The sequence below is a fragment of the Mercenaria mercenaria genome, chromosome 4 (genome assembly GCF_021730395.1).
Source record: "Mercenaria mercenaria strain notata chromosome 4, MADL_Memer_1, whole genome shotgun sequence".
NCBI classification, from domain to species: Eukaryota; Metazoa; Mollusca; class Bivalvia; order Venerida; family Veneridae; genus Mercenaria; species Mercenaria mercenaria.
This window is the reverse complement of record NC_069364.1, coordinates 40,411,228-40,427,727: the sequence shown is the minus strand read 5'-3', so window position 1 is coordinate 40,427,727 and position 16,500 is coordinate 40,411,228. Positions and strand designations below refer to the sequence as shown.

The window sequence follows — 16,500 nt, the reverse complement described above, 5'->3', positions numbered from 1 at the left end:
GGGCCATAACTCTAAAGATAGGGGGAGGACTCAAATGAAACATAGAAGGTGCGCAAGTTCATATAATGATTAAGACCCATGCAACGTTTCATGAATCTATATAAAATACTTTTTGAGCTAGGCTTGTCACAAGGTGAAATTGTGCCTTTCTTTTTACTATTTCAGCGGCCATAACTCTGCAAATAGCGGGCGAACCCAAATGAAAATATGAGTTGCGCATGTTCATATCATGATTAAGACTCATGCAAGGTTTCATGAATCTATATCAAATACGTTTAAAGCTAGGCATGTTACAAGGAGAAAAAATGCACTTTTGACTATTCCAGGGGCCATAACTCTGAAAATAGGGGCGGTGCCAGACGAAAAATAGGAGGTGCGCAAGTTCATATTATGATAAAGACTCATGCAAGATTTCATCAAATTATATTAATTACTTTTCGAGCTAGGCGCGTCGCGAACTTCGGACGGACGAACGAACGGACGGACGCACGGACAAGATCAAATCTATATGTCCCTACCACTCATTGGGTGGGGGTGGGGGGGGGGGGGCACAACAACACATTGTAGTCATCCTAAGCAGTCTGCAGTACATAACAAATTTGGTCAATTTAGACCCCATCTGATCTTACAAAACATTACATTGTCTCATACACAGTTATGGGAAGTATAAGTATTCGCATTCAAAGGTTCAAGCAAGGGCTAAAACGAAACGTAGTGTTTATAGATGCTAAAATTAATTCAAAATTATCTACCATACTTCCATGTAAGATCTGGCCTATTTTCTAGAGCCAAACAAAATGTCTGATCTTGGCAAGGATCTGTAATCACATGTTTATTCGTAGAATGATACATGTTTTAGTTAAGGGAGCTTGATCAAGGCCCGAAACAATCAAAATATGATCAAAATTGTATAAGCTAACACTATACGGTGACATTTATGACCTTCCCTGACCTCTACTGTTAATTCAGGTACTGGTGTTTCTTCTCAGGCCATAGACCTACACGCAAATTTAGAGTATAAATGAAAAGTGCATGCTCTGGTTGTCAGTAAACAAATAAAGTCAAACATCTGGCCAGAAAAGTGATGTCTTTGCTCCGTATTCCAAACATATATTACCTTTTACACCTCGGAGATTTTATAACAGTATATATACGGGTCATAGGAGCTTGGACCTTGTCCAAAAGTACACTAGTATACACGAACCACATATTGTCATATGGGTATTGGTCAGCGCTATCATAAGGTTGCATATTGGTGAAAAGGGTAACTGAAGCGTTAAATGCTCGGTTTGTGTTATTTCACTAAAATATCTCTTCTTTGGAACATTATGTAAAAAATGAAAAGAAAAGGCTTTAACGTAAAGAGAAAATTAGGTAGTAGTAGGTGAATACAGCATTTATCCTAAAATCGCACAGACGATTTATTAACAATCAAATATTATAGCTTGATATCATACTAGAAGTCCTGACATTTACCACAATAATTGAAATTAACAAAAGTGTTGAGAAAAGGAGAAATAATTCAATATCAGCATGACACACGTTCATTATTGATTTGTAATGTTTTGAAACGCTTTCATCACATACTCTAAAATCAAGTTAATATCGTTCTTAAAGAATATACAGTTAAAGTTATGTAAAAATGAAGCAATTTCACGTGTAAGTAAATTCAAATAATCATTTAAGACTGTCGGGCAGTAAAGTATTTAAAAAGTTTACCAAAAGAACAGGCTGTTGTAGATAAGCGCAGTGTTGGATAATGTAGTTGTAATGCAGGAGAAAGTAGTGGCTTGTAGCATGTCTGTTATATATTATTTACAATATACATACCCAAAAATGCTGAAATTACAAAATCAAATAATTGATATATAATAGAAGTAATAATTACTATTTTACGAACCTTTGGAAATATGTTTTAAGCAGAATGTATGGAAATTATTTTGTCATTGGTGTCTTTCAGATATAATCCTAGTAAATATTTATAAATTTTCAGAACAATGCGCTTATCAGTCCTTGATATAAAAATAGCATGGGGTTATGGAAATACAGAATTATTTTCAATAAAAATTAATTATTCTAGATACAAATTTTCTTGAGACAGGTTATATGTTTTCAAGATATGTAATTTAAACTTACATGAATTCTAGAACATAAAAGACTATCTTTATTAAACTTGGACAGCTGATATCTTGCTTGGTTGCTTTCAATGCCTCCAAAGGATCTTCATATTGTTAAATATAGTTCTTTAAGACTATCCGGTTGGGTATCGATGGTGGCAAAGGGATGTGTCCATAAACATACTATTTTAGGTAAACGTTGGATATGAACTACTCAAATTAAAGGGGAAACACTTAATTTTCTCCATTTTGAGTACTTTCGTGACGAAACCTCTACTCGACTTCATGAACATCACAAGTTACAAAACGAGCCTTTATAAACGCTGCCCTCAGCCGTCCAGGTGTTCCCATAGTACGTTTCGTTTCATGGGCGTATAAAAAGAGCTGATGTGGAAAATGATCACAATAGAGTTATGGTTCTTAAAGTTTGCAGACACTCTCGTTGATTTCTTAAGTTTTACTGAAATACTTTCCGTACTTAAGGGCAGAAACGTGTAACAGACTGATAGACGATAGCCAAATCAACAATTATTATAGAAATACAGTAAAGATAGTTTGTTCCACTGCACAGAATGGAAAATATGGAGCAGCAAAGAAGATATACCTGCAACTATTCATTTTCATGGGTTCTATTTTGTCCATATGGATACCTTCGACTGGTGTATGTGTACGCAGACTTTCGTCATCTTTGGCAAAACAACTAACAATGATAAAGACACAAGTAAAAAAATAATTTCAAAACCTTAAGCACTGCTTAAACGAAGTCGTGCAAATGTCATAAAAGATGAACTCGTTAAAATGTTCTCGTAAAATATTTTGACTTAATATGTAGTGTTCCTGTTCGGTTGGGTAATATATGATTGTTTACTTTGATAGGTACATTACAAATTGCTTACACAAGCTGTTTCCTTCTCAGAACGAAAACAACGACACCAACAACGGCTATGACTACTAATGCTGATGATATACCAGCTGCCATCGGTACTGTAAGGTCTGGAGCTGAGAAATAAATTCACATATGAAAATAATTAACCTAATCTGCATATCTAATTTTCGACTAACAGGTTTTTAAATGGACTTTTTATTCGTGCTTGCTAAAAATAAACATTTTAAAGTTTTAGTTGATACTTGACAGCTACCCAACGTCTTATGTTGTCCAATACATTGACTGAAGATAGACTGGTAAATGCACCAAGAACGTATTATAGCACATTCGTTTTATAGACTCTAGTGATAATCTAGAAATAGTGCTAAAAAGGCGTTTGCTTTTAATACTTGCAATAACATGCCAAAGAAAATAGCAGTATTCCTTGGCAAATAAAAACGCACGTTAAAGTGTTGTGTCTGAAAAGTAACTTCCAAACAGTATCAGTAACACTTTAACTTGAAAGTTTAAGCTGCATGATCGAAGAATCTGTTTTAGGCACATTTATACAATCTTTCGTTTGTCTTTGACTGCAAATCATACTATTTTTACTACATACGGGACTACTATTAGCAATTTTGCTTATTGCATTCAATTCTTAATCATACCAAACACGGCCTTAGTGCGGTTACAATTCGCTATTGTAGTAATTAAAAGTGTTGTAGCAGCACAGAATCTTAATGTTAACTCTGTTAAAACAAAAGAGCAAAAGCTTGTTGCTAGAAAACTACAAACAAAAGAAGAAGCATCTGTGAATGCATCAATACCTTTCATCACCTTAGGAATTGTAAAGAAATCAAGCTAAATGTATCTCTAACTAGTATTTTAATACACTGTTTATAAAATACCATATTTTATGAGCGTAAAATGTTCTAGGTGTCCGTGTTTAAGTGGTATACTTCACGTATTATTAAACACACTTGCGCAAAGGCTGATCGCAGAACTACTTTTTGCAGCACCCCAACCAAACATTTTTCACAGACTCCTTACCAATAATAAATAAGACAGTCTAAATGACAACTATATCCCTCGCCACTTTTAGGAATAGTAAAAGGGTTGACGTTGTTGGGTGGAAGCACTGACGTTGCTAAAAGCCCTTTTATAGTTGTTTAATAGTTCTCAAACCTTTGACCTTGAGTTTTGAGCTTAAACTTGAGCCAACATGGACGACTCATGCGTTTTGTACATCGTCTCGGTGAGGTGATCATTTGAAGTTTCATGAAACTCATTCAAGGAGTTAAGGAGATACAGAGCGGACATAAAATGGAAGGCTCAAAACTTTGACCTTGAGTTACAACCTTTACCTTGAGCCGGCATGGCTGACTCATACGTTCTGTATATTTTCTTGATGCGGTTATCATTTGACCAAAGGTTCATGAAAATCCTTCAAGGGGTTTAAGAGATATGGAACGGTTACAAAATGGAAGGCTCAAACCTTTGACATTGAGTTGTGACCTTAACCTTGAGCCGACATGGCTGACTCATATAATCTGCACATCGTTTTGATGGGATGATTTTTTGACCCAAACAAGTTTCAAAATACCTGAAGGAGTTTATTTAATAATATATGGAACGTATACAATTGTTACAAACGGACGAAAGGGGACCATTCTCTGCACTCCTATAACCACAACTACTCGTTGCGGGAAATTAATTACAGTCGACAAGCATATGTCAAGTGATTACACTGAAATTTGTCTTTATAGAAAATTTAGATATTCCAAATATTATACAGAAACAAACTATTTTTGTTCACGTTTGTAATGTCATGACGTCATTGTGTTTACGAACGTACATTTCCCGCGCTACTTTTAACACGCATTTATCCTAAAAAGTAATGTACAGAAAAATATATTAGTTTCCTTTTATTCTGTGGTTTACAAAAACAAATTTGTCCCTGAAAGTAGCTGCAGCTCCCGGATATTCATTTTTGCACCTATACCCCTGAATGATACGTATTTATATATTAAACGAGTTTTAACACTACTTTCGACTTGAATATTCCGTTCGTCTAGTTGCAACTGCCTATCTAATACAAGTATGCTTCAATAAGTACACCAATAATTCAGTATACCGGCCATTTAAGCCCAAGTTGCACTGTCAGGGTTTAACGACTAAGGTATTCTTTCATCTCCCGCAACTACGGATTACATATTTTTTGTTCCGTTCATGAGAAGTAAGGGTTTTAGTAAGTTTCCGCAACATTTTACTTCGTATCATCAGACTGACATACACAGTGAATTAGTGTCACACTTTCATTGCAGATGGATACATTTTACATAGTTTTCTGCGTTTTATTTCGTTTCAGCACGTTTTTCTAAGGATTACACGGTAGAGCCAAAAACCAATAAAGTATCTAATCGCAATAATAATAGAAATAATACCTCAAGTTTGCTTTCAGCAGTCTAAAGAAGCCATCGTTATATGTATGGCCGTATCTTACTCGTTTTATAAACGTAGCAATACCTAGCCCTTAATGTCTGACAGTGGGAACTGGGCATTATCGGTTGGCTCTATAAATGACATGACATAAAGTTATTTCGCGACGTTGAATGTGTAAAATGAACAGAATTTAGTTAAAATCATAAAAAAATAGCTTATAATAACTCACCCGTGGATATTGCATTTGAATATTCTGTCTCAGTACAGCCTGCGGTTGTGCATACAAATGATTTCACCCTATATTGTATCGAGAATTATCGTTAATTATCAAATTAAAAAAATTACCAGAAATCTCTTGGAAATGGGATTTTCTGCATTAGTGTTCATATATAAGAAATTTTGCGCATAGTGAAATTTAGTTTGTGTTATTAAATGTTTGACAATGATATCATTCACAGCAATAAAATTGAGGATGAAAAATACACATAATATATTCGATAGTTAAGATAGAATAGAAATTATATGCATATAAACATAACATATCTAATAAAGATAATGAAACCTGTAACTACGTCCTGGTTGTAATTCTCCATTACAATATTTGTTATTTTGTATGCCGGAACACTTGCCGTCTTCTCCCACAATAAAATCTGTGTACACGTGCTCACGCGTTGCTGTCGCTCGTTTTCCTCGGTTACCTGAAATAACACGTTCTTCAAGTAAAAAGTAAATATACTAATTAAATTGAGTGTGCCTGAAAACATTGCAAAACCAATCAAAAATTGTTGATGCTTTTTTTTTGCAAAAACAATCGCGAAATGACTAAGCCAATTTGTATTATTTCAAGAAAAAAATACAACACCAACAGTAAAGAAAAAGAAAAGAAACACAAAATCTACCAAATTTTGAAAGTGAAAAGCTATTACTTCTTTTGGTAAAACAAAGCTTCGCAGAGTTTTGCTACCTCAAGTTTGTCAAGAAGGGTTGTTCTTTATTTATACGAAATTTCGACATACAATCTTGAAATTTTGACTCATCATCTCAAAATTTTGACCCACGTTATTTAAAAATTCAGCATACTCGCTACCATTCATGGATGTATATGTAAAGGTCCAGAGTAAGATAGCCCTTTTGGTAATAGCTGAGGACAGATCAGTGTTAATATTTCAAAAACCGCACTATTTTCACCACGATTATGACTTAAATGTTTTAACTCGGTTAGAACCATATGGCAAGGAAATATAGCCATACCTTACATGAATATGTCCTTATGTGACCTTGCTATAGATTGTGGACACAATCGGGTACCTATGGTATTCATAACTCTTGAATTAAGGGCAGTTTTTAGAAAATAATCGAGTTGTGTTCTGATTGAATTTGACTATATCTGAAAAGCTTTTCATTTTCTTAATCCCTACGACCAGATAGTTGTTAGAATCATACAAGACATTGTAAGAGCGAAATGCGAACTTGAGCGTCAGCGATGTTTTGTTATCCATACTATCAAAAGGACTGGGGAAAAGCTATCATTCATGTTTTGCAGCGAAGTGGAACATGCCAGCGGTATATTCAACTAGGGTACTGAGTACTCCCGTGAAGTTCCGTTAAAATCCAGCCTGCATTTTGACATGTGAATGTCGAACAAGATTTTTCTATCTTAAGCTATGGCGGCCATTTTGTGCAGCAAAGCGGAACGTGCAGGCGATACGCAAAACTAGGGTTGGTACTAATCACTCCTGTGAAGTTTAATCGAAATCCAGCCAACAATTTTACCTGTGAAAGCCGGACAAGCTTAACGCGGACGGAAGGACGGGCGGACAATCAGTCGAAGAAGGCAAAAAAATATGGGGGACATTAAAATGTAAGTCGAAATTTCTAATTGATAGAACAAATCCTTCTGGCAGTTATGCTCCTCCATACTTGAGTAGTATAGACGGTTTATTTTTATACTAAACAACAACAACAACAAAAAAAAACGCACTGTTGTCGCTTCGCGTTTTTTAAAAAAGAAATCCATTGCACACTTTTTTGTTTTGAAAACAAATTTACACGACCCGCTTGTTAGCAAAAACATCGCATAAAACAAACTTTGATTAGTTTCACGATCTTCTTAGCAAGAAACAACTATATGTTACCCTTTTTACAATTAAACAAAGACGACTAAAACTATGTTTTTATGCAACTATATCACAATTATTAGCCCATTTGCTTATCTCAATAGGGATAGTGCAGGTCTATGGACCGCTGGATTCCGACAGAGATCCACACGGCGGGACTCATGTTCTCCGTGGCGATTTGATAAAAGACATTGTGCCTGAATTCATTCGTCCTCCACCTTCATGTGATAAAGTTGGCAGTTACTTGCGGAGAACAGGTTTGTACTAGTACAGAATCCAGGAACACTGGTTAGGATAACTGCACGCCGTTACTTATCTGAAATACTGTTGAAAAAGCGTTAATTACTACATCACAGTTTCAAATGTCATAGCCGGCAAATATTTTGTGGACGTCGTAAAGGATGTAGAAATGATTCTCAGTTTCTCATTAGAATCCAGTTCATATGTCTCAAACAGTGACTTTGTCGTTTGTTTATGTGCTACCTATGATGTTTGATTCAGTTAACGGATATATGTCTTTGGGATAAGAATATTACTCGTTCTGCTATTATACTAGTGCATACAAGTGTATATTTAATGCAATAAAATTTATGAGTTGTGCTGAGCATTGGGATTGTAAGGGACCCTCAACGAAAACATATACACATGTATTCTATGTTATGTTAATTGCTGTGCATCAATATTCATAAACGAGACAAATAAACAACGAACTGATATTTCTTTAAACATATTACTGTAAAAAGTGGGACACTGCACTGTCCAATTTTCTGGTGTAGCTATGTAAGGTGGAATAGGATCCATGTCTTTCACTTGAAACCAGCTCTTATACTTCTCTGTCACTTTCTTGTTGAAATACGCTGTGCTTCCTGTGAAACTTGTGTCTGATTGTTAAAACAATTGAATAGAACCTTTAGAACAATTTCGTAAAAATGAAATATCCTGTAACACAATAACATATTTAGTAATTTATGTCTTACAACTTTCCATTCGTCATATTATTTTTGTTGTTTTGTAGGACTAAACGTCAATGATATGCTTAAATAAGTAATTATATAGAATTACAACCAACAGCTATAATAATGAGAATCTGAATTTCTAGTTAACCATGACTTTTCTGTTTTTCTTTAGGCTTAGTATTCGAGATCATCTGCCTGAATCATGTACCAATAAATCATACTAGTATTAAAATTACAAAGTCTGTTAAGATCAAGTAGTCTGTAATAATAGTTTGTTTCTTTCTTCATACTAACACTGATATAATCTCAGAAAAAGAATCACTCTGAGCTCATCTCAACAGATTAAGAGATGAGAGATATTGCTTTCAGCAGTACTATTGAATACTATTGAAGAGGATTTTATTGCAGAATGGTTTATTTTAAAGGAATCTAACGACGGATACTCAAAGCATATACGTACCATTTTCTGAGAGCTGTGCAAACTTTTCTTCTTTTTTTTCAGTTTAGCTCGACTTTTCAAAGAATATATTAGAGTATATTGGACTTGCCCGTGCGTCAGTGTCGGTATCTCGATTTGGTTAAGTTTTTGTATGTAAGCTGGTATCTCAGTAACCGCTTGCGGTAATAAATTGAAACTTACTACACTTTTTCACTGTGATTAATTGACTTACATTGCAAAGTTTCCATAACCCTATTTTGCCTTTTTACAAAATTATGCCTCCTTTTCGACTTAGAAATTTTGGGGTTTGGTTAAGTTTTCGTATGTAAGTTGGTATATCAGTACCCACTGATGGTAATGGATTGAAACTTCACACAGTTGTTCACTGTTCCCTTCTGACATGCACAAAGCAGATCCCATAACTCTACTTTGCTTTTTTTTTTTTAAAAATAATGCCCCCTTTTCGACTTAGCAGTTTTTGGTTAAGGTTTTGTAAGCTGGTATCTCAGTACTCACTTATGGGAATGGATTGAAACATCACAAACTTGTTCACTGTCATAATATGACATACAGTGCACATGTCCCATAACTCTACTTTGCATTTTAAAAACATCATGCCCCTTTTTTGACTTAGCAGTTTTCGGTTGGACTGGAATGTAAGCTAGTATTTCAGTACCCACTGATTGGAATTGATTGAAACTTCACACACTTGTTCATTGTCATGATCTGACATGTAATGCACAGGATACATACCTGTACTTTGCATTTTTACAAAATTATGTTCTTCTTATGACAAAGCAGTTATGGTTAAGTTGTTGTATGTAAGCATGTACTCAGTCCCCACTAAATGGAATGGACTGAAACTTCACGAGATTGTCTATTGTCATGAACTGATACTGTGAAATCGATTAACTTCGTTGGCATGAAATTTTATGGTTTTCAACTTTTATTTTCATTCAACAGACAAGGCTGTTAAATAGTCGAGCGTTGCTGTCCTCCGACAGCTTTTTTCATCTTGTATACGTAATATTGGTAAGAAACGTCCATGCCTTTAGTATACTAATGAGTCTAGCTTGTTAATAGTCTGTATTCATTCACAATGTTTAGTTCACAGGCCATTCAAATTTTAAATCATGTCCCATTGCTTCTCAAAACAGTAGATAAGTAGCCACGAAAGTTCGGTCAGAAAATTAAAGATTAAACAAAAAGCATGGTTAGTAGCCAGGCTAGTTCGTTAAGTGTTGCAATCACTTGATATTTACATTCTAAGTGATTTTCAATACATCATATGCATCAGTCGGTCAAAATAGCAAGTATATTCAGTAATAATCCACGCACAAGAAATTAGTTTCAAAATTGAAAAGGAAAACTCAACGAATCTGTTGCAGTTTGCATAATAACATTTAAGGGTTGCTGTTATTATAGGTATCTTAAATCAACTCTATTACCAATTATTAGAAATTATAATAACGCGACTTATAGAAAGAAATACTGCTGAACCTGTTGCTTGGCTTTCCTGGGCAACAACTACACCCCATCTTTTCAGCTGACCGTTGCGTATATTGCATAGGAGATCTTTCAAAGGAAGCTTCACTGCTATTTGTCTCTCGTCATCCGAAACCTTGGCCTTACTTGGCTGCATCAATAAACTATCTGCTGTTTCTTCGATAAGTTTCAACGGGGCTTTAATGTAATATTCACCAAACATCTAGAAATACTGTTATTTTGCAGAAAATACGTGTTCACCAGGCACTAGGTACATTGTAAACATAAAATGTAAAAATGTACAGAGGCACAATTGTTATTTGAATTTTAAAGGACAGGCATGCTACAAATGTAGGAGTAGTGAATTCCAAAATGAATCACATTTCAACAAGAACATAACGTGACTGTTTTAGTAGAGTACTAGTATAATACTTAAAGTGTTAAGTGCCATTGTAGACTACAGACTACTGGTAATTATATATCAAAAATACAAAACGTAGACAAAATAAAACCTGACTAAAACAGAAACTTTTCTTAGTAATTAAAACTGGCAAATAAAATAAATTTCATTTGTAAAAGAAAGTTTTAGACGCTATATTCAGAATTTTTACACATGTTAGTACAGTTCTAGGTCTTTTCTTTACTTTGAACAATCAAGACAGTTCTTAATGAATAGGTTATACTGAACTAAGTTCAAAATGAAATCTTAAAGTATTTATATTCCGCCGCTATCAAAACGATATTGAAATAATAGAAGAAAAAGATGCTTGAAAAGGTTATCGGCATGCGCTAGAAATATTAATAACTAATTTGATGCTAGAATTTAGGCCAGAGAGTTCTGTGTTTTACTCAATAATTAAGATAAATGTTGAATCATGTCGTTTATTTTGTTTTTCTACAAACTTCTATCCTAAATTTAACAAGGTATTCAAAGATTATGCAATATCATTTTTTTCTAATTTGTTACTTTGAACAATCAGGACTATTATAGTAAAAGAAGTACAAGAATGAATACGTCTGATTTTGTCAGGCGCCATACATTTTGAAATTTACAGAAACTTACCATTCCAAGAGAGGTCAAATGTACAAAAATGACTAAACGGTATAAAAGAAGAAAAAAAAAGCTGTCAGGAAACAATTGTTGTTAAAACCAATCCGAAAACGGCTTATAATATAACAATTGTACCAAACACGGAAATCCATAAATCGAATCCCTTCTCACACAAAAGAAAAAAACGTTTGATAATAAGTAGTTGATTCAAAACTTTTGTCTAAACATGTCACCAAGTATCAAAAATATGATATATATAAGCACATACTTTAAAGATATCAATCTTTTACTATAAATATATTTTCTTTTTAGATATTCACTGAAAATGTACAAAATCAATTGAATTTAACTTTACTTAATATATGAATTAAGTCTGCAGTAAGAGCTTTATCTATAATTAAAAATGTTATGCATTAACAGGTAATTATAAAACGTTTATTTTATTGGTACATTGTAGTACACTTCTATATAGTAGTCGCAACTTGACCGCGATGGTTGACCTTCGGCTGATTATTCATATCGATTATTTCATTACAGAAATTTAGGGTGATTAGGGTAAATATGTATATTTATATAGAATATGTTTGTATACAGTGCAGTATCAAAATATGTATACTTACATTTGATCAGTTAAAACATTCCAATACACTAATTAATAATTACACAAATTTATATTTCCGCTTTCTCATGCAACTCGTGTTTTACGCACACTCCTTTTCAATAATAGTTTGTGCCTCATTATGTATTATAATACAAAGGTCAACCATCGGGGTCAAGTTGCGTCCACTATACCGTGTTTATAAATCTATACATGTATGCAGTGTGTACTATTTTTAATCTAATGCATAGTAAAATGTGTGTACGTTAAACATCTATAGCATCTACAGGATTGCATAACACTGGACAAAACATGTCAGAACTGTCAGACAAATCAAAATTTTGAAAACAGACAATGTCTACACTATGACTTGAACAGTTCTTATCCAATTTTCACCGGAATAATTGATAATATAGCATACACAATATCTCAGCTCAGTGGCACTAGAATTACTGAGTAAGTTTACAATTACTATGGTGGGTGTATATTGTGACTGTCTAATACTCTTGTTTTCATGTGAATAAGGAATAGATATATACATTTCTAATTATTTTTATCTATTTTCTAAAATTCAATATACAGATGCGGAAGTTTAGTAAAATGAAATCAAGTTGTTGTGAACTATATGTAATAGTTTTCATTAAGTTTTGGTTCTTTGTATCCAACTGGCCATGCACGTCATCTTCCAATACCTAAAAAAGTAACACAGGTACATAGCCTAATGACCACTGAAATTAATAGGGTATATATTGAAGCAGATTCATGTAAAATTATATTTGTAGAAACAAAGTATAATAAATGTGTCGAAAAGGGTACACATGAATGATGCTTACCACCTGGTCTTACAGTTATCGATTGTGTTTCCACCGTGCCGTTTCCGACAGTCGTAGCAGCAAAAACCTAACAGAAAATATATCATTATTGCAGAGAGCACACAAAGATGCAGTAATTGTGGGTGTCATTCAATCTTCAATTTCATATCATTGCGTTAGTTCTTATTAAGTATTTGTGGCCACGTGGTTAAGGTCGCTGACTTCAAATCACTTGCCACTTATCGATGTGGGTTCAAGCTTCAATCGGGGCGTTGAATTCTTCATATTAGGAAGCCATCCAGCTGGCTTACGGAAGGTCGGTGGTTCTACCTAGGTGCCCGCTCGTGATGAAATAATGCAAGTAGGGGCACCTTGGGTCTTCCTCCACCATCAAAACTCAAAAGTCGCCATTTGACCTATAATTGTGTCGGTGAGACATTAAACCCAACACAAAATCCCTTTTCAATAAAATTAAGATGATGGTATAAGGTGTGTTCATCTATAACATATGTAAAAATAGTTTCGCTCTATAATCAGTTTCCGATAAAATAAAATTATGATTAATTGACCCGAATGTCTTTAAAACTCATTTGTGGCTAATCATATTTTTTCTATAGATTAATCAGCAGGTTACTTTAATACTTACAAGAGCGGTTCATATGATATCGTACTTATATATTTCGACATCTTCCAAGTTGAAAAAGGGTCACTACTTGGCAAGACTTTTGTAACTGAATTATTTTATCACACTATATTACATATTCTAACACGACCAGCAAATAACCTACATACGAGTACATGTAGAGCAAATCTATCTCGGGTTATTATGAATATACCACTCCCGTGCAATGACGTCATCCGATCCAGGTGTGTGGCGCGGTCGTAAAAAGTTGTTACCACTATTTTCTAACACTGTTGATACTAGTATGTCGTGTTAGAATCGAAATAGTTAGTTCCCAAGGGTGATTTATCATAGAATAACCCGAGTGTTTCGTTCTTATGCGAAGCAATGTATCACTCAGGCCTACGGCCTTCGTGATATATTCTTACGCATAAGAACTCAAAACTCGGATTATTCTACGATAAACCACGTTTGGGAACTTATTATTTCTTAATTAAATCTTATTACAGCAATAAAAACAACTGACATGCAGTACTTCAATTAACTCTTTTTGAGTCAAGAACGAGAATTAATTTCAACCAAGAGTTCTCCAACTTCAGCATGTATGTACATTTAACAATAAATATATCTTGTGTGAAGTTTTATTCACTTCATAGTTAAGTGCACGCAATACTTTATCAAACTTTTCTCAATAATTAAAAAGAGGCCATAACTGGTACCAAATTCATCAAAAGTTACATAACTTTATAATTTCAACAGGTTTGATGACTATATAGAAAACCTTGAGTTATTTCAATAAATAAATGAAATAGTTACTAAGACATGAACTTGCAAGTAAAGTTCTAATAAAGTGTGGTGATTAAAATAGATCTCAATGACACATTCTTCGATTAGTCAAGATAAAATCAGAACAATGTATTTATTTAATTAAAACATCCATTCGTTCTACAAAAAAGAAAATTTTCAACCGGTTAAGAAAACCTATCATTTTCTTAGGTACTACAGGAAAATTAAGAGCTGTCACATGAGACAGCGCGCTCGAATATTTTAATGCTCGATAGTGAAATTTGGCACATATGAGGAAGCTGTCACCGGAGTGTTTGATGACTCCATGAAGATGAAAATGTTGGACTTAACATTGTTAAAATTGTTGATGTTGACTTAAGTCTGTGTCAGAAGTATTAGGTAATAACATATAAATATAAACTGTATCAAAACTTACAACTTATAATTATAAAAGGGACAAAATTCATGGAAATTCCCTGCAAGAGTATTGCATCATTGTCATATCTAGTGACTAATAATATGTAATAACTATTTTACGTAATAACTGAGATAGACCAAAAGTGCATCAAAACTTTAACATGAAACTCTAAGTACAAAGAGGGCATTAGTCATAGCACTGTGGACTATATGTCATATGTTGTAGATGATGATGTGGAACAACCATTTTACGTAAAAATAAAACCCACCAAGCAGCAAAATTAAACCAAACTTCTTACAAAAAAGAGGACATAATTAATGAAATATTGGTCCAAGAATTATGGCCCTTGTATTAACTGACGCGGGTGATGATGTAGAATAAATATTTTGAAGTTTGAATCAAATCCGTTTGGCAATGATAGAAATTGAGTGACAGTGCATCAAATCTTTTACCTGAAATTTCAAGTATAAAGGGGAAATGGTTCATAAAATATTGGAGCCATATATATTTTTGCTTTCATGTCAAATGGTCCAGGTGGAGATGTGGAACAACCATATTAGATTTGAATGAAAGTGGTGGGGTGGGGGTATAATTCGTGAAAATTGCAGTCAGAGTTATGTTTTTGATCTCGTGTCATATGATTTGAGTGATGATTTTAAGTTTGAATCAAATCCATTTAGTTATAACTCAGGTAGAGTGAAAGTGCATCAAAACCCTAACCTGAAATTCTAATTAAAAGCGGACATTGTTCATGAAAAAATGAGTTATGGATATTCTGCCATACAATGTAAGTGATAATTAGGAACAACTACTTGAAATCTAAATCAAATCCATTCAGTTATAACTATGATAGAGCGAAAGTGAATCAAAACTTTAATCTGGAATTCTTAGTAAAAAGGGGCATCATTCATAAAATATTGGTGCAAGTGCCAAAAGATGCTTATGTGGGAGATGAGTAGGAATACCTTTTTAAGTTTGATACAAATCCAGTAAGTAATTAAAGAGAAAAAGAGAAAATGCATCAGAACTTTAACCAAGGTGTGGACGCGGAAGGACGCCGACGCCGGGTCGAGTAAGACAGCTCTCCATACTCAATATAGTCGAAGTTTTATCAGTCTACAGGCCCTGGCTTGCGGTTTTTTCGAAGTCCGTGCTTTCCCGCGATCGGACACTAGTGCGAACACTTTTATGAGTCGCGGGGATGCGCTTTTTTCCTGCATTACCGTAATATACTTTACAGTTTCCATCTCGACCGAAAGCAATAAATCGATTGCGATGTATTGCGAAGACATATCGCAACGCATCGCAGTGAATTGTCATTGATTCGCGGGGAATTGCGGTGGATCGCCGCGATTTGAGGTAAGAGAATGACTATATAGATGCTATAGACAGTGCAGAATGCATATAAACCGACAGGAATTTTGTCATTAATTATTTAGAGAAAAAATGAAAAGTAAATGGCTTTTCGTCACCTTAAACTATAATAATAATTTCAAACATATTTGTCATAGGTTATTTCAGTTATTCGTATATTCATAATATAAAATTTTCTACTGACAAGAATTGATAACATTTATCTTTATTTAAAATAATGCATTCTTTGTCTTACCGTTTCTAATATGTTTAGTTTGTTTTTCAATGTGGCCGTATTGTGTAAAAAGTAAAATCTGCATATCATGATAATAAAATGATAAAAAAAAATGTCATATCAGTGTGATATATTTCCTTTTTTTATATATATAAATAAAAACTTTCAAAAGAATGATTAAATATTTTATCACGAACGTACAAT

General features: G+C 34.0%; 1 protein-coding gene across 1 annotated transcript; it reads right to left on the bottom strand.

Annotated features, from left to right (window-relative positions):
• Positions 1 to 1,943: 1,943 nt before the first annotated feature.
• LOC128556603 (tyrosine-protein phosphatase 10D-like) lies at positions 1,944 to 12,966 on the bottom strand. The gene is made up of 8 exons (XM_053542146.1): positions 12,904 to 12,966; positions 10,437 to 10,619; positions 8,276 to 8,422; positions 5,987 to 6,122; positions 5,654 to 5,721; positions 3,014 to 3,116; positions 2,722 to 2,817; positions 1,944 to 1,968 (listed from the first exon to the last, which is right to left on the bottom strand). Exons 2-8 carry the CDS (start codon positions 10,576 to 10,578, stop codon positions 1,944 to 1,946), a joined length of 717 nt encoding a protein of 238 aa, XP_053398121.1. The 5' UTR covers positions 10,579 to 10,619; positions 12,904 to 12,966.
• Between the last annotated feature and the right edge of the window lie 3,534 nt (positions 12,967 to 16,500).